The sequence below is a fragment of the Macaca fascicularis genome, chromosome 15 (assembly GCF_037993035.2).
Source record: "Macaca fascicularis isolate 582-1 chromosome 15, T2T-MFA8v1.1".
Taxonomy (NCBI): Eukaryota; Metazoa; Chordata; class Mammalia; order Primates; family Cercopithecidae; genus Macaca; species Macaca fascicularis.
Genome location: NC_088389.1, coordinates 92,756,440 through 92,775,283, shown reverse-complemented (window position 1 = coordinate 92,775,283; position 18,844 = coordinate 92,756,440). Strand labels below are relative to the sequence as shown.

Here is an 18,844-nt window from a genome sequence, read left to right as displayed (position 1 = left end):
CATGTTTCCACCAAAATTCATGTTAAAATTTAATCACCATTGTAACAGTGTTGAGAGGTCAGATCTTTTTTTTCTTTTCTTTTTTTCTTTTTTTTTTTTTTTTTGACAGAGTCTCACTCTGTCGCCAGGCTGGAGTGCAGTGGTACTATCTCGGCTCACTGCAACCTCTGGAGAGGTCGGATCTTTAAGATGTAATTAGGTCATGAGAACTCCACTATCATGAACAGATTACTGCTGTTATCATGGGAGTGGTTTGGTTATCAAGAGACTGGGTTTGTTATAAAAGTGAGTTCGCCGGATTTCCTCTCTGACTCATGTACTCACTGCTGCCTTCCACCATCAGATGATCCTCACCAGATGCCTGCACAATATTCTTGGATTTGCCTGCCTCCAGAAGTGTAATAAATAATTTTCTCTCTGTTTTTTCTTTTTTTAGAGACAGGGTCGCACTCTGTCACCCAGGCTGGAGTGCCATGGCATGATTATAGCTCACTACAGCCTCAAACTCCCAGGCTCAAGCAAACCTTTGGTCTCAGCCTCCCAAGTTGCTGAGACTACAGAAGCAGGCCACCATGCCCAGCTATTTTTTTTTTTTTAATTTTTTGTAGAGATAGGGTCTTACTGTGTTGCCCAGGCTGGTCTTGAATGCCTAGCCTCAAGCGATTTTCTCGCCTCAGCCTCCCAAAGTGCTAGGATTACAGGTGTGAGTCACAGCACCTGGCCAACAAATTTTTTTGCTTTATAAATTATCAAGTCTATGGTATTCTGTGATAGTAGCAGAAAACGAATTAATACAAGGGTCAGTAAAGTACTGCATTAAATTACTTGCTAGGAGAATAAGTACAATGCTGGCTCTAGCACTAGTTTTCTTTATAAATTATCTTTGTAAGTGTAAAAGCACTAAAATATAAATACAAGATACCACAGTTGATATTTCTGAATTGAGAATCAATGGTAAAGAGTTCCAGAGTGGGTGTGAATATAATTAAGTGGTCTGCCCTTGTTAAATCAGTTGAAGATAGTTAAAGGTACCTACTCATCTGAATTGGAGGCAAGATGTGGATTAATTCAAAATAATAGCTAATAAAAGCTTTTCCACTTATCTTTGAAAAGCATTATTTTAGGAAGGCAAATCCTCTGGAGAATTTTTTTAATTCATAAAATGAATCCCAAAGTCACAAATAATTATTTTATTTTCTGAATTACTGTGACTAATTGAAATTTGACTTTACTGTATAAATTGCTTGATAATTCATTTACTACATAATGTTAAAAATTGAGGTCCTATGACTCATGTGTTATAATTTTCTTTTCTACCTGATTCTGAAAGATTTTTTATGATTTTCCAAGTAGCAAATTTAATTTTCCTTTTGAGACTTAGATTTTTCTTTAGCAAAATGAAATAATTACTGAATAATCAATTAACTTTTTTACTTCAACTGATTTAATTTGAATTTGCATTTTGTTAGTCCCTCAAATTGTAGTGTAGCATTTTCTTAGATGGCGGTAAGTGGATGGTAATGGAAAGAATAGGTTTGATTTTAGACACACTTCAATCACAACTTCTCGCCAGCCCTGTAATCTTGGGCAAGTGTCATGACTGACTCCTGAGAGCCTCAGATTATCATCTGTAAAATGGGGACAATAATGCCTATGTTGCAAGATTATTATGAGGAATTAAATGGAGACATATGTAAAATCATTAGCACGGTGTTTGGCTCACTGTAGACACTTAGTAAACAGTAGTTATTTTAATATCAATAACCTTCGTAGACTTCAGCAATCCCCCCAAAATTATTAAAGGTGTATTCTAGATAAGGAGAAAAGATTGCACATTTCATATGAGTAAAAGATCCCCCTCAATTAGGCAAAGGTTGATATATGTTGGATACAGGTTCGCACTCCCTCATATGGAATTCTGAAAACCAAAATTTTTTTCTAAAGACCTAAAGTTTTTCAGAACTTATTTGACAGCAAAATATGACCTAAACTCATTTCTTAGTTAACTGCTGATGTGAACTAACATGAGGTCTTTATTTCACTTTGTGTAAATTTTCCTATGTTTCAACATAAAATTAACTAATTTTGATTATGGGGTGCTGCCCCCCTCTCTTCTGGGGTGCTACATATATATAGTATATGCTCTATATTACAACCCTAAAACCTAAAACATTCTGAATTTTGAAACACAGCTGACCTAAGGGTTTCTGATAAGATACTGTGAATCAGTACTTGCTTTCTGGGTCTGCTACACTCACGATTTGTAAAAGGATAAAGATGAATGGAATGTAACAGTCTCACAAGTTTTTCAATTGTTTAGAATCCCAACAGAAGGCCAAAGAAGTTTGTCACGTGTACTTTATGAAGCTCCGCTCTGGCCTTATGATAAAAAAGGAGGCCTGTTACTTTAGGAGAGAAACCACCAAAAGGCCTTCACTGAAAACAGGTAAGGGGAACCGTACATTCTCTGGCAATAGTGGTAGGTATCTATTTGCCTTTGCTTACCACATCTAAATATGCAATTATTTTTCCTCACTCCAAGGTTCCTTTTAGAAAATATTAAGGATGACGAACTGGTTTTTAGCTATTTTAAAAAGGGCATACAAAGAATTTGCATGAGAGAAATGATTATGTTATAATGTTAAGTGAAAACAAAAGATACACAACTATGTATAAATATGTTTACAATATTTTTAAGTGAATTTTTTTAATTTAAAGGAAGTAGGCTTAAGTGTTAATAGTGCTTACCTTTTGGGTGTTGAGATTGTGGGTGACTAGTTTTCTTCCTCCTGACCTCTAATGAATGTGCTTCTACTGGGGTATAAGTGTGCCAGGAGGTATCAATCCCTTTGGTCCACGGAGTGGCCAAAGCCCTGGAGTCAAGCACTACTCTCAGCAAGCAACCTTAACTGGGAATTCTCAAAGGGGTGTTTGTGCAGAGTGGGGATTGATGGTCCATCCCTAATCCCATCTGGTCTGCAGGTGGAAAGCACAAAGGACATCTGGTACTCGCTGCCTGTCAACAGCAGTCTACTGTGGAGTGCTTTGCCTTTGGTATATCAGGGGTCCCGAAATATACTAGAGCACTTCATGATTCAAGTATCACAGGTATGACTGGTTACAGGAGTGACGTGGGAGTGAGGAGGGAGGTGTGACACAGGACCCTGGAAAGTGCTACTCCAGGTAGCAGTCCCAAGTCTGTGTCTTTAATGTGTACCAGAAACTTCTGCCCATTCGCAGCTGATGTACCCATCTAATAGTATGCAAAGTGGCACAAGGGAGCTGTTCTAATAATGCACAGGCATTCTCTAGTTAGCACACCACCATTATTTTGAAATACTTGCTATGGATTGGAATCCCATGGTCATTAGTTTTGGTGAAAATATGTTATCTTTTGGAAAAAAAACACATTTCCCCCCCAAATTTCAACATTTTGACCATTAAAGAAAAAAGTTATTGTATTTTTAAATGTAATTCTAACACTTTATACACTTTAAGTAGTAGTTACAATGGTTTTAAATTTTATCACATCCTTGTACAAGGTTCCAAGTTGATGATGACTATCAGGAAGTGAAGAGATCATCATTAAAAAAAAAAAAAAACTTGACCAGGCGTGGTGGCTTATACCTGTAATCCCAGCACTTTGGGAAGCTGAGGTTGACAGATCACCTGAGGTTAGGAGTTCAACACCAGCCTGGCCAACATGGCGAAACCCTGTCTCTACTAAAACTAGAAAAATTAGTCAGTTATGGTGATGTGCACCCATAATCCCAGCTACTTGTGAGGCTGAGGCACAAGAATCGCTTGAACCCTGACAGAGGTTGCAGTGAGCCGAGATCATGCCAGGGCACTCTCGCCTGGGCAACAAGAGCAGCTGTCTCAGGAAAAAAAAAAAAAAAAAAACTTTTCCTGGAATTGCAGTTGCCATTTCAAGCATTATTCCTGCTATAAATGTCCTAAATTCCCAGAAGCAACACTGAAGTTTCTCATTCAGTATTTCTAAATCATTTACTTTAGAAGTTCATGTACAAATTCAGTATGTAACATTCTCCTTAATATTTTGTATACTATTTTTTTCCAGGCCCCATATAGGTAGTCCCTAAATCTGCTCCAGTTTACCTCAGCAGGCTATAAAAATATTATCATTTTCTATGTGTATTTTGACACTTTTTAAAAGTTAGGAGCACTGCACTAAGTGTCCCTGTTATTTAGCCAGAGGAGAGAACAGGGTTCATACCCACATTCTCCAGGACTGTCAGAAACTTCTGGGTAACTCCATACTTTATAGATGAACATTTATTTATCCATATCTATCAAAATACAGTTCCTTCTTTACCACAGTCCCCAGACCACGTGGTGTCATGAAGTGAAGGTTTCTTCAAGCAATGTCTGTTGGTTTCCATTTTCTTTTTCCCCACCAAACACTCCCATAAGCACACTCACATGGCCTCCCAGGGCCTTTGTGCACGACACTAGCACCTGTAATCCCATTCAAGGGTCACATCTCAGCCTTTGAGCTATGTAAAACTTGTGCCAAAGGCTTTCATCTAGCCAACAGTGACAAACAAAATGCAACTCAAATTGCAAAAATGTTTTTTGAGAGAGCATTTTTTAAAAAGGTTGCCAAAAGAATTGTACCTGACGAGTTTTTGAATTCTTAACAACAGGAATTTCACCTATTACAGAATCTCTTGCTTCTCTAAGCACATACAATGATCAATCCATTACTTTTGCTTTGGAGGATGAAAGTTATGAGATATATGTTGAAGACTTGAAAAAAGATAAAAAGAAAGGTAGATTATTTTCTTTTTCTATAACGATGTAATAATGACTAATAAAAGTAAAACGTTTTAATAAAACTAAATCTACCAAACTTTAAACAATGGATTAACTTAGACATGGCAAACAAGTCATGCTGTATGCTAACTCTAATGCATTGGCAGTGGATACCTGAATCCACTTGTATGTCAAGATGGATTCAGAAGTTTTGTCAGGTTCATCAAAGAATGCTGACATTGAAATGTAGTATTTGTTGTGAAAGATGGAAAGAGGGACCACAGGTATTTGCTATCTCTAAATTATCCAATAGATCTTTCTAGCCTTATTAGTATCACCAAAGTACAACTTCTTTGTCAATGCTATGAAAAATATTTTAAATATTTTAATAACAACTATATTGGAGAATTCATCAGAGCATATTCATGCATTTTTGAGACCTTTCTCAAAACCACAAAAGTTTTGCTTTTATTGATATATAATAAAATGGGAGGATATTTTCTGATGTTATATATGTGTTGGAACTGAAAACTTAAGAAAATTGTGTCTCACCAGAGGGATTTTCTGTATTCTCTTTCAGATAAGGTGTTACTGAGTTACTATGAGTCTCAACACCCCTCAAGTGAATCAGGTAATTTGGAGGGCTGGGTAGCTATAATGCTTGAATTCTTAAGTATGGGGTAAAGATAAATAAAATCCTTTTCACCCCATAGGAAAAAAGATAGTCTCAGAAGGTTATCTCCAACCCAAGCTCATGGTAAAACCTTAGATTCTCAGAGGATGCATTCTCATCCATTTTACAGCTTAATCGTTAGGATAAAGTTTTGGCTACACTTAATAGAGATCCAAAACAAGAGTGGCTTATGCTAGATAAAACTTTCTGTCTTAGCCACGGCTGGAATGGCTCAACAAGTTGTCCAAGGAACCCATCTCCTTCTGTCTTGTGGTTCTGCCAACATCTACATGGTTCAAGAGTACTTGGGAGCATGATAATGTCCGGTCAACAGGACAGAGAAAAACAAATGCATGCATTCTATTTCCCTTTAAGGGTACAACCTAGAAGTTGCATCTAACACTTCCTCTCATCTCACATTGGTCAAAACTCGGTTGTATTACTACACTTAGCCATAAGAAGGCAAGCTGGGGAATGTCGTATTACCATCCCAAAAGAGGAATGAATATTGGGGGACACTATGAGTGGCTTTACATGCAGACAGGAAAGCTGATGCCCAAAGAAGTACCCATTAGGGTCACAACTCTCCAGTTAAAAAGCATATAAAAAAACTAATTTCTCTCCGGTTTATAAGCACCCTCTGCTTATCAGTGCCTCTTGAATTTGGGTACAAATACTTCTAAGTTACCTGTTAGTGAATGAAGTAATTATTTTAATGTAATGTCTTAGAGTCTTTTCCTAGGTGCTGAATTCATTTAAATAAAGATGAGTTACAGTTCTTAACTTTATCATTTATACTTTCTTAATTGTAAGGTGATGGTGTTGATGGTAAGATGTTAATGGTAACCCTGAGTCCTACAAAAGACTTCTGGTTGCAAGCCAACAACAAGGAGCACTCTGTGGAGGTAAAAAAAAGAAAGGAAAAAAAGAAAAAAATTATACATATATAAATGATTACAGAACTGTCATGAATGACTCCACCAACTTGTGTAGATTTGGGTGTTGGGGTATTTTGCAGAAGGATTTTTTTGTGCTATTGTATATAAAGCACAATCACTTACTACAAATGACTTTCTTCTAGAGTAAGGAAGGCAGGAAAGTGGCATGTATGGCTTTGCTACTTAAAGTCTGCTCTCTGCCAGCAGCACAGCATCACCTGAGAGCTTGTTAGAAATGCAAGATTCTAAGCCTCCCAGAAATAAATCGGAATCAGCATATTTTAACAAATCTCCAGGAAATTCATATGTGCCTTAAAGTTTGAGAAGCACTGTTATATAGAATGATCTCAAATCCTTGCTATTTGGCTTTAGGAACTACTATGTTCCTCTAGGAAACATTTCTTTGTATAATATCGTTTTCTTAAACAAATATCAAAAAATAATTTTCCATTCTGAGCCTGCTTAAGGGAGGGTCATAAGTGTTTCCATGTGCCAAGATTTATAAATAATCTAACATCTACATTCTGAACATAGGATTCATTGCATATTCTTCTTTAGTTAGTAAATGGCATTATTATATTGGTCATGATGTGTAATTATAACCATTTTGACAAACAAGTCAAAGGTAGAGGCATGGAAGAAAACAGAAGAGCATAATATAGAAGATAAATTATATAAATACACAAAATTATAAAGCTAACTAACACAGCCATGTAAGGCCTTATTAACATAAACAGTGGATAGTAACCAGCATCTTCCTAACCAAAACATTCCTAAACATATATAATCTAGTGTTTGGCATGTATAACTACTCAATAATAGAGCTACTTAGACTGAGCTCTATTATATAGCAAGCACTGTGCTAAATGTTTTACAAATATTATTTTATTTAATACGGTAACTCTACAATGGAGTTGTTGTATTGGTCAACTGTTGCTATGCAACAAACCATCCCAAAACTCAGTGACCCAAAATAATAATCATTTATATTTATTCATATGTCTGTAGGTATTTTGAGGATTGACTGATCTAGAAAACTAGTTAGACTAAAAAAATGAGGCTTGAGAGATAAAGCAACATGCCCAAGGTCTCAGAGATAGTACATGTCAAAAGAAGGGCACAAATCCAGAACTGCTGCATCCAGATCCAATCACCCCAATCCATACTGCCTCTCTAACTATATTGACTATCATTGAATCAAATCAAATCCACCCCCCACCCCTCTGGCCCTGTACTCACTTCTCCCCATCTCCCCTCCGCTACTCACTAAGCAAGCTTGCTAGAAATATCAAGTCATACATAAGTATTCCCCTTTAGTTTCCAATACAGGCAGGTAACGTTGACTCTGAACTTCCCATTCACATATGGATTGCTTTCTCTCTTGTTTCCTCAGCTCCATAAGTGTGAAAAACCACTGCCAGACCAGGCCTTCTTTGTCCTTCATAATAGGTCCTTCAACTGTGTTTCATTTGAATGCAAGACTGATCCTGGAGTGTTTATAGGTGTAAAGGATAATCATCTTGCTCTGATTAAAGTAGACTATTCTGAGAATTTGGGTAGTGAGAATATCTTGTTTAAGCTCTCTGAAATTTAGTTGATGGAAACTTGTGGGTCTTGGGTTGAGTACCCAAATGCTACCACTGGAGAAGGAATGAAAGATAAAGAAAGAGACAGTGACATCTAAGGGAAACGAAGAGTGCTTAGCATGCTGTGGAATGTTTTCCTTATTATACATAAAAATATTTTTTCTAATGCTTCAGTTCTTTTTTTCTTTCCCTCTGTATAACTGCATATTCAATGCAAGTATCAGTATATTAAATAGGGTATTGGTAAAGAAACTGTCAACATTCTAAAGAGATACAATCTGACTTTCACTTTTCTCTAGTTTCAGTCCAGAAAGAACTTCACATTTAGAGCTAAGGCCACTGAGGAGAGACAGAGCCATAGCTTGTCTCTCTGTAGACAGGGATCCATTTTAAAGAGCTACTTAGAGAAATAATTTTCCCCCGTTCCAAACAATAGGCTCAAACACTAAAGCTGCTAGTAAAAACAAGACCAGATGCTTCACAGAGTTATCATTTTTTCAACTGGAATAAAACACCAGCTTTGTTTGTAGATGTCTTAGGCAACACTCAGAGCAGCTGTCCCTTACTGTCAGGGGATACGGAACTTCAAAGGCCCACATGGCAAGCCAGGTAACGTAAATGTGTGAAAAAGTAAACATAATTGAAAAATTAAGACAAATAAATTCAGTATTTATAAAGTGAATAACTTCATTTCTAATTGTTTAATTTTTAAAATTCTGATTCTTATATATTGAATTTACTTTAAGCAAGGCATTCTTACATTAGGAAGTGAAGTAAATTTTAGTTCAGACATAAAATTTCATTTATTGGGAATATGTAACATGCTAAAACTTTTTTTTTTTTTTTTAAGTACTAAGCCACAACATGTTTTAGAGCATCCAGGTACCACATAATTACAATCCATGGTAAGGCCAGAAATCCTCTAACCTACTACAGCCTAGATGAGACACCAAATTAACATTAACATTTCAGTAACTGACTGTCCCTCATGTTCATGGCCTACCATCCCTTCTGACCCTGGCTTCCACAGACCTATGTCTTTTGATATACTCGCAGTCACACTGGGTGAAGTTGCTTTTAATCCTTGCTTCCCATGTGCTCAAGTCTTTTTGTTGTCCAGCTTCCTGATAACCCTGCTTACTGTGGAATATTCATTTGACATCTGTCTCTTTTCATTTCTTTTAACTACCATGTCCTTGATATACCTTTTGCACCCCCTGAATTTCATTTCTGTATCACCTGACCTCTGGATGCCAACACATTTATTCTGCTTTTTCTATTGTAGAGTTTTAGATAAACCTATTAATGGCAATATTTTTTGCTAAACATCTTTGTTTTTTACTGTCACTAGGGCAATAACATTTATACTCAAATATATAACATTTTTTTAACTACTAAAGGAATAGTTTTTAAAGTCTTAGCAATTTCTTTTGCAATTTTTCTTAGACTTAATACTTATGATAAATGACTAACATAGTAACAGAATATGAAATATGACCTTTTCTGAAAGTATGTACTTTTAAATTTCTACTATATTGAAAACTATTAGATGTAAGTGCTGGTAGAATATAAGATAAAAGAGGCTGAGAATTACTATACCAGGGTATTACAATTGTAAAACAATATATCTTTGTTTCATTGTTTTGTCAATAATTGTTACCAAGGAGATAAAAATAAAAGCAGAATGTGTATCATCCCTTCTGAAAAACACTAATTATTGATGTGTGCATCTGTACGATAAACTTAAAATGATTATTAAATAACCAAATATATCTACTACATTGTTTATATTATTGAATAAAATATATTTTCCAAAAGTATGTGAGACTATAATGATTTTATCATACGATGACTCAATATTCTGAAATTCTTAAGTGAAAGCAAGCATATTCCAACCTACCAATGTTGGTATCCGGAGTAGGTCATTACCTGATAATTTTGGTGATTCAAAACTAAGTAACATTTTCAAGAGAAGAGATTGCGTCTTTTTCACCTGTGTACTGTCAGTGCCCATACTGGTGGGTGACACAAAGGTGTTCAGTGACTTTTACTCAGGATCAAACAGCCAACAGGTACCTGCACCAGAACCTTGATCTTATTATTCTGACTCCTTATGTAGATAAGGAGGGTGGGAGGAGGGACATGAACAGAAAAAATAACTATTGGGTACTGGGCTTAATTCCTGGGTGATGAAATAATCTGCACAACAAACTCCCATGACATGAGTTTACCTATGTAACAAATCTTCACAAGTACCCTCAAACCTATAACAAAAAATTTTTTTTAATTAAGTAATTTAAAAAAAAAGAAATCTTCAGATGTGGTACTCCAGTGGGAGTTGGAGCAGTAGCCTTGTCCCAAAACTCCTTCTCCCTTCAAGTATAAGCCTATACAGCCCTGAAATCTCATCTTCTAGCAGTTATACATCAAATAGGTGCCATATGTACTGGACTTTGCTAGGCACCATGACAGCACAAAAGAAACCTAAGCCATGCTCCTTGTTCACATGGAAATTAAAACATATGAAATATGTATTATTATTATTCTTTTTAAACAGAGTCTCACTCTGTCACCCAGGCTGGAGTACAGTGGCATGATCTCAGCTCACCGCAACCTCCGCCTCCTGGGTTCAAGCGATTCTCCTGCCTCAGCCTCCCGAGTAGCTGGGACTACAGGTGCCCACCACCATGCCCAGCTAATTTTTGTATTTTTTAAGTAGAGACAGGGTTTCACCATATTGGCCAGGCTGGTCTTGAACTCCTGATCTTGGGATCCGCTTGCCTTGGCCTCCCAAAGTGCTGGGATTACAGGCGTGAGCCACCGTGCCCGGCCCCCTAAAACATGTACCATATGTATTATAACTCCAATTCTGCAGTACAGTTGTGCAAAGGTGAGAAAGATCAGTGTGGGTTTGTCATCAGGGAAAGAAATATAACTGAATTGTCTATCCCCATACCCTAAAACCTACCCTGATCTATTCTTATATCCATTCTCAAGGTCTTGTTAAGCAGGTTCCTCATGCAGGTCTTAGGTAAAAGGGGTAAATTCAGTTGTTTTAACCCCTTTAGTGGTCAGGATTTGGTATAGGGACTTAGGAATCTGAGGAAATAAATCAAGAGATGAAAGTGAATGCAAGTTGGTAGAGACAGAATCGATTAATTATTTCCTGCTGAAGTGCCAAGATGACTGTGATGGTTAATATTAGGTGTCAACTTGACTGGATTGAGGGATGCCTACATGGCTGGTAAAGTATTGTTTCCGGGTGTGTCTGTGAAGGTGTTGCCAAAGGAGACTGACATTTTTGTTTGTTTATTTTTGAGACAGGGTCTCATTCTGTCACCTAGGCTGAAGTACAGTAGAGCAATCTCAGCTCACTGCAACCTCAGCCTCCCAGGCTCAAGCGATCCTCCCACCTCAGCCTCCTAGGTAGCTGGGACTACAGGTATGTGCCACCACATCCACCTAATATTTGTATTTTTTTGTAGAGCCAGGGTTTCACTATGTTGTCCAGGCTGGTCTCAAACTCCTGGGCTCAAGCAATTCACCTGCCTCAGTCTTCCAAAATGCTGGAATTACAGGCTGAGCCACTGTATCCTGCCAAGATTGAGTTTTGAGTCAGTGGACTGAACAAGGAAGAACCACCCTCAATGTCGGTAGGCACCATTCAATCAGTCACCAGCACAACTAGAACACAGCAGGTGGAAGAAGGGTGATAAACTTGCTTACTTAGTCTTCTCATACTCTCTTCCCTTGCCAGGTACTTGCTTCCTCTCCTCCTATCCTTGGACATCAGACTCTAGATTCTTCAGTTTTTGGACTCAGATTTGCACTAGTGGCCTCCCAGGGGCTCTTGGGCCTTTGGCCTCAGACTGAGGGCCACACTTTCAGCCTCCCTGGATTTGAGACTTTCGGTCTTGGACTAAACCACTCTACCAGCTACTCTTTTTTCCCCAACTTGTAGAGGGCCTATTTTGGGACTTCACCTTGTAATTGTGTGAGCCAATTATCCTTAATAAACTCAGATAGATAGATAGATAGATAGATAGATAGATAGATAGATAGATAGAGTGTGTATATATACATTGTGTGTATGTGTGTGTATATATATCCACACATATATAGATACACACACACACACACACACATACATACATATTCTGTCCCTTTGGAGAACCCTGACTAATACAAAGATGAAACACTCATCCAAGCTTAATTACAGTCCCTAGCACAGAGGATGCTCCCACAAAGAGATTACGTGAATCAGTGTCCAGTGGATTAAGAACAGGGTTGGTTTGCTGCTTATAGGCTGTGCAACTTTGGCAAGGTAAGTAACCTCTCTCGATATCTATTTCTCCTCTGTAAATAGGGAGCACCAAATATTGTAATTGTCTACCTAATATCCACAACCACCACCCTTACTGCTTTACCAATAGACCCTCATTTTTTTTTATCAGATAATAGTGCACATAACTAAAAATACACTCTTTCCCAGATTCCAATGCAGCTAGATAGGGTAACCATTTGGCATAGTTCTGGATAATAAAATATAAGCAGGATAATGGTTTAAGAAAAACTTCTTTTAAAAAGACATATTTGACTGGCAAGCCCTTTTTCAGTCTTTTACCCCTTCTTCTCTTCCTGCCTGAGCCATAGATAGGATGCTGAATGCAGAGCAGCCAACTTCTGACCACAAGGTGAAGAGCATGGGGACAAAGGCCTCCACATTAGAAGAAGTGGCAGGAGGAGCTGGACCAGGCTCACGCCTATAATCCCAGCACTTTGGGAGGCCAAGGCAGGCAGATCACTTGAGGTCAGGAGTTCGAGATCAGCCTGGCCAACATGGAGAAACTCCATCTCCACTAAAAATATAAAACTTAGCTGGGTGTGGTGGTGCACTCCTGTAATCCCGGCTACTCGGGAGGCTGAGGCAGGAGAATCGATTCAACCTGGGAGGCAGAGGCTGCAGTGAGCTGAGATCATGCCACTGCACTCTAGCCTGGGTGACAAAGCAAGAGTATATCTCAAAAAAATTAGAAAAAAAAAAAAAGGCAGGAGGGAAAGATAAAGGAATCCTGGTGTAGTGGATGATATTGGTACTCTGCCCAAATTCCCTTGAATTTCTTTATATTGGATTATTTGATACCATTACCATATGTGCCACACACCCATACCACCACCATCTTCCATGTTCTTTCAATATCCAGCACTTGCAGCTCTTACAAGGATTGCCTTTGTTGTAGTGATGCTGCTTTGCCCCCTTGCACGGAGAGATGAAAATGTCTATGAGTGTGCATTACTCCCACCAGCCTCACAAGGCTTTTGAAAGCCCAACTCCCCAGTTCTTGGGTGGAATACCTCTGTCTTAAATTTCACTCAAAAATTCTCCTATGGGGCTCATGCTGAATCTGCCCTGTGCTGCACTTTAGCATGAGATCACATTCTTAGATTCCTGTTCGTTCCTGCCCTGTCTTGCCCTGTCCTGCCCTGACTGCCTTATCAGTATTTCTCGGGAATACTTCCTTAGTAAGTCACATTATCATAATCCTTAACTCAGGATCTGCTCCTGGGGAACCTAATGTATGATACCAGGTCACAGGTGACATTGGAGAGCTGCCATATCAATCTTCTAGTACTAACTGCAAACTTTATGTTGAGAGAGAAAAATAAACCCATGTCTGCTTAAGCTAGTGTTGAGTTTTCTGCTGAATATGCCTTAAAGCAAAATTTACCCATAGAAGACATGATGTTAACACCTGCTCCTTAGGCCACTGATAAGAATTTCCTGGAACATAGCAAGCACTCAATGAAAGTTAGCTTAGAAAAACAAACCAACCTGACTGATAAGGATAATGACTTTTCTTAGGTAAAATTAGAACACAGAAAGACAATCAAATGACTCCACAACTTTAAGAGAATTTATTTTCTGAGAGGTAAAGTAGGAGGCAGAAATTAGAAGATGAAATCTGCCAGGTATTAATCTACAAAACAAATCTATGAAACAAATAGGTATTTATTTATACTTCTCACCCTACAAATAGGTTACATAAATTCTGTCATATATGTCTTAGTTCATTCAGGCCACGATAACAAAATTAACTGAGTAGCTTAAAAACAACAGCAACTTATTTCTCACAGTTCTGGAGGCTGGGAAATCCAAGATCAAGGCACTGGCAGATTCATTGTCTCATGAGGGCCTTTTCCCTAGACAGCATCTTTTGGTTATAACCTCACATGGCCAGAGTGAGGCCACCTAACTCTCTGGGGTCTCCTTTATAAGGCACAAATCCTACTCATGAGGGCTCCACCTTCATGACCTAATAACTTCCCAAAGATCTCGCCTCCCAATACCATCACCTCGTGGGTTAGGATTTCAACACATGGGGGGACACAACCATTCAGACCATAACAATAGGCATCGAATATTACATTATAAATATAAGAAAATTTAATAGTAAAAATGAAAGACTGATATTCCTTCAAAAGATCATTGGACAAAAGTGCAGATGTTCCAAGATACAGGAATTGGATAACTAAAAATTTATATAATAATTTATTAATATTAAATAGGTCAGAAAAAAATAGAGAAATCAAAAGCTGTATATTGAAGAAAAATCAATAAAATTGGTAAACCTTTGTCCAGACTGATCAGGGAAAAAAAAAAGAAAGAGGACACAAATTACCATTATCAATAATAACAGAGTTGACATGAGTAGAGATTCTAAAGATTTTAAAAAGAATAAGATGGAAATATTATAGGCATCACTACATCAATAAATTTGACACCCCTAATGAAAACACACAAATTCCTTGAGAGGCACAGACTACCAAGATTCACTCAAGAAGAAACAGGAAGCATTAATAGCCCTCTATCTATTAAGGAAATTAAATGTAAAGCTCAAAGTCTCATAAGAAAACTTCACCCTTCATTAGTGAATTCTTCCAAACATTTAAGGAAGAAATAATATGAAATCTACACAAATTCTTTCAGGAAAACTGAAAAGGAGGAAGTTTTATTGAATTTTTCTATGAGGCAAAATACACTGACATCAAAAACAAACAATACAAGAAAACTACAGACCAATGTTTTTCATCAACATAGACACAAGAATTCTACAGAATTCCATAAAAATTTTTAGCAGCCAGGCATGGTGGCTCACACCTATTATCCCAGAACTTCGGGAGGCTGAGGCAGGAGTATTGCTTGAGAAAATGACACTGTCAGAAACAGAAATGAGGAGGTGGGAAACAAATAAGTACGAAGGAAGATAATGAGTTTGTTGGGACAGGTTGAGGGTGAACTGACAATGGGATTATTAAATGGAAATACAGTTGGAAATATAATTGGTACATTCGAAAATCTTGAAGCACAGTTGGTAATCAGAACATTAGTTATCTTCCACCATCCCTTTATTCAACTCCTCCCTCTTATAGTTTTCCATTCATTCTTAAGTAGTAGACAGTCCTGCTGTCATATTAAGTTGCAAATACAGCCTCAATTCAATAATTAGAATGTCCAGTTCCATGAACAGACAAACCTCTGAACTCAATTTAGCCTCCCAAAGCCTCTGCTGGTTCACTTTGCTCTATGTGGCCCCTGATGGCATGTGGGGGTGCTCTTTCCCCACCCTGTGTGTACCTGTGACTAATAAACCACTGCCAATCTCATCTGACCGGTGTTGGCTGTTGTGTGTTCAGCCATCTCAAGGTCCTCCTTTCCCTTAACTAAGAGAGTGGATAGGAAGTGTTCAGAACAGCTGGAAGCCTGCTGCCGGTTGAGGAAGGAGTAGTTAACAGACATCAAAGACTCTTAGACCCCGACCCTCTTCATTCCTCACTCCACATTGCCTTCCACACTCCCCTGCCCAAGATCATCAGTTCCCAGGGTTTTAGCTGCCCCTTTATTGACTGATAACTCTCCAGACCAGATATCTTTCCTGAGTTGCCAGTCAACTGTGCTTCCAATTGCCTATGGGACAGCACCATTTAGATATGATGCATGGTCACTGATCACCTGGACTTTAGGTTACTTCTTTGCATGATCTTCTCTCTCATAGCAAGACCTTTTGGGTCTATAATATCTGAGACCCAAAAGGATTTGTTTTATCCTGAATTCTGACACCTGGAGTTGCCTGTCTGCCTGTAAGCTTTCTCTTTGTCAATCTTTGGACTTTCCTAGTCCTCCCTTCTTGCCTAGGCTGAAGCCCTAAGCTGCTGCTCACTGTTCAATCCTGACATTGAGCCTAATATTTGCAAAGGCTGGAGTCCAAAGAGATGTCAGTATTGTACAACATCAAATTTATCTAAGACAAAAATACTCAGGTTCTGCTTAAAGTACATGACATGATCAAAGCTTCCCTAACACACTGAACCTAAAGAGAAATGTGGCATTTTTATGGACTCAACTGCCAATCACATTTGAGCAGGACCATTCCAGAAACCACAGACCTAATCAATAAATCAGCCATGGATTGTGGGTTACTTTTGTGCTGGGCCTCCATATTAGTAAAAGCATGACGGACAACAAAGAGCATGAACTTTGGCACTAGAGAGATCCTGGTTCTAATTTCAATTTCTTCCAGCTATGGGACTTCATTCCACTCTGAACCTCAGTCTCTTTGCCTATAAAATGGGGCTAATATTTCACTTAAACAGAGATCTTGAGAAGACGGGATAAGGACATGGCTGTAAGCACTTATCACAAAGCCTAGCGTATATTAGGTCAACCAATGTTAATCCTATTTCTCCTCCTCCACATTCATTTATAATTTAAAACCCACCAGCCTTTTTCTTTCTCCTCAAAAGAGGCCTACTTATCAAAGAGTCACACTCAAGGAAAACAAACAAAACTGGTTAGGTTTCCTGTTGCTTAGGCTCAGAGGAACTGGCCAGATGTTCCCTTAGGTCAGAACGTTGCAGCTGTATGAGTCCTCAAACAGTATTTTTTAAGTTAAACACAGCCAAGAGAGCTAAGTATGTTTCTATTTGTTGGTGTTGATAATATGATATTGTACAATACTGGCCTTTGCTTCTGTGAAAAGAATTATTTTATTCTATGACATTAAACAAACAGTTTGGAATTTTGGAATGAGCCTTAGCTGGGACACTGCCAGTTTGGCCTAAACAGTGTCTACTCAGTGAGAAATCTTAAGTAATTACGGTAAAGCATTTTAAGGAGAACAAGATAAACTGATTTAGTAATTCAGTTTCAGGCAACTATAACTTATTTAATAGAACTTTTCCTATTTTTCCCTGGAACTATCACCAAGACCCCATTGCTGGAAACTAAAACAATAAAGTATCCAATATTTGAAATTCAGCTATTTGGGGCAGCAATCTCTCCTATGACACATCCTTCCCCTTCCGGATAAAAGAGCACTAGGAGGTGATAGAAAAGTCATGTTACTTTTTTTTTTTTTTTTTTTTTTTTTGAAGCAGGGTCTCGCTCTGTTGCCTAGGCTGGAGTGCAGAGAGGCAATCATGGCTCACTGCTGCCTCAACCTCCCACCTTATTAAATGATCCTCCTGCCTCAACCTCCTGAGTTGCTGTCACTACAGGTATGTGCCACCACGCCTGATTAATTTTTTTCTTATTTTTTGTAGAAATGAGGTCTCACTATGTTGCCCAGGCTAGTCTTGAACTTCTGGCCTCAAGTGACCCACCCCCTTGCCCTCCCAAATTCCTGGGATTACAGATGTAAGCCACTGCACCTGGCCAAAAAGTCATCTTTTTGAGGAACACCAAGTTTGCAAAGAGAAAAAAATTTCCCTTCCCTTTATTTCTTGGAAACCAAAAGTGAACATTTCCCATAAAATCGTAAAATATGGCTAAATTTGGGGAGCCAGCCAAAGGACACTAATATTTGATTACTTGGGTGGTGCCCGCTCTACTACAGGCCCTGCCCAAGTACTACTGAGCCAGGGAAGGCATGTTTAGGAAAGAATATGGAATGGTCACAATAACAGTTTGAGAAACTTTATAAGACTGTTCTTTCAGTATTTGACAGAATAATTATACTAAAAAAAAAATCATTAAGGATAGAGAAGACTGACAACACTATCAACTAAATTGACCTAGTAGGACATTTACAGAACATTCTACCTAACAATATCCATTATTTTCAAGGCACCTAGAACATTCACCAAGAAACACAAAACAACTAAAATCATATTAAGTATGTTCTCAGGCCAGGGGCGGTGGCTCACACCTGTAATCCCAGCACTTTGGGAGGCTGAAGTGGGTAGATCGCTTGAGGCCAGGAGTTCAAGACCAACCTGGCCAACATGGCTAAACTCCAACTCTACTAAAATACAGAAAAAATAGCTGGGCATGGTGGTCCCCACGACTGTAGTCATAGCTACTCGGGAGGCTGAGGCACAAGAATCTCTTGATCCTGGGAGGCAGGGGTTGCAGCAAGCCAACATCATGCCACTGCACTCCAGCCTGGGCAACAGAGTAAGTTTCTGTCCAAAAAAAAATTATCTGACCACATTGGAATTAAATTAGAAGTCAATAAGAGAAAGATATTTGGAAAATCCGCAAGTATTTGGAAATCAAACAATACTTTTCCATAACTAATTTTCTAATGAAAATTAGAAAATATTTTATTTAAATGAAAATAAATATGTCAAAATGAGTGGGGCACAGCTACAGTAATGCTTAAAGGGAAATTTACAATATTAAATGCTTATTTTAGCAAAGTCTCAAGTCAATGCTATAAACCTCCACCTTAAAAACTAGCAAAAGAAAAGCAAATTAAACCCAAAGCAAGAAGAAAAGATATAATAAATGGGAGAAATCAGTGAAATAGAAAACAAACAAACAAAAAAACAAATAAATAAACCCTGGTTCTTTGGATAGCTCAGAAAAACTG

At 38.2% G+C, this 18,844-nt stretch overlaps 1 protein-coding gene across 11 annotated transcripts in view; it reads left to right on the top strand.

Annotated features, from left to right (window-relative positions):
• Nucleotides 1-9,790, top strand: part of IL33 (interleukin 33) — an 82,835-nt gene extending 73,045 nt beyond the window's left edge. For 5 of the 11 annotated variants that reach the window (XM_015437189.4, XM_015437190.4, XM_005581767.5 and 2 more), the window contains exons 3-8: nt 2,321-2,446; nt 2,983-3,108; nt 4,668-4,793; nt 5,357-5,407; nt 6,263-6,354; nt 7,781-9,790. In XM_015437189.4, the coding sequence (XP_015292675.3) occupies nt 2,321-2,446; nt 2,983-3,108; nt 4,668-4,793; nt 5,357-5,407; nt 6,263-6,354; nt 7,781-7,981 (722 nt within the window). In that variant the 3' untranslated portion in view covers nt 7,982-9,790. The remainder of the gene's footprint in view (nt 1-2,320; nt 2,447-2,982; nt 3,109-4,667; nt 4,794-5,356; nt 5,408-6,262; nt 6,355-7,780) is intronic. The other 6 variants (XM_015437191.4, XM_005581768.5, XM_074017516.1 and 3 more) reach the window with 4 other exon arrangements.
• The last annotated feature ends 9,054 nt before the right edge of the window (nt 9,791-18,844 follow it).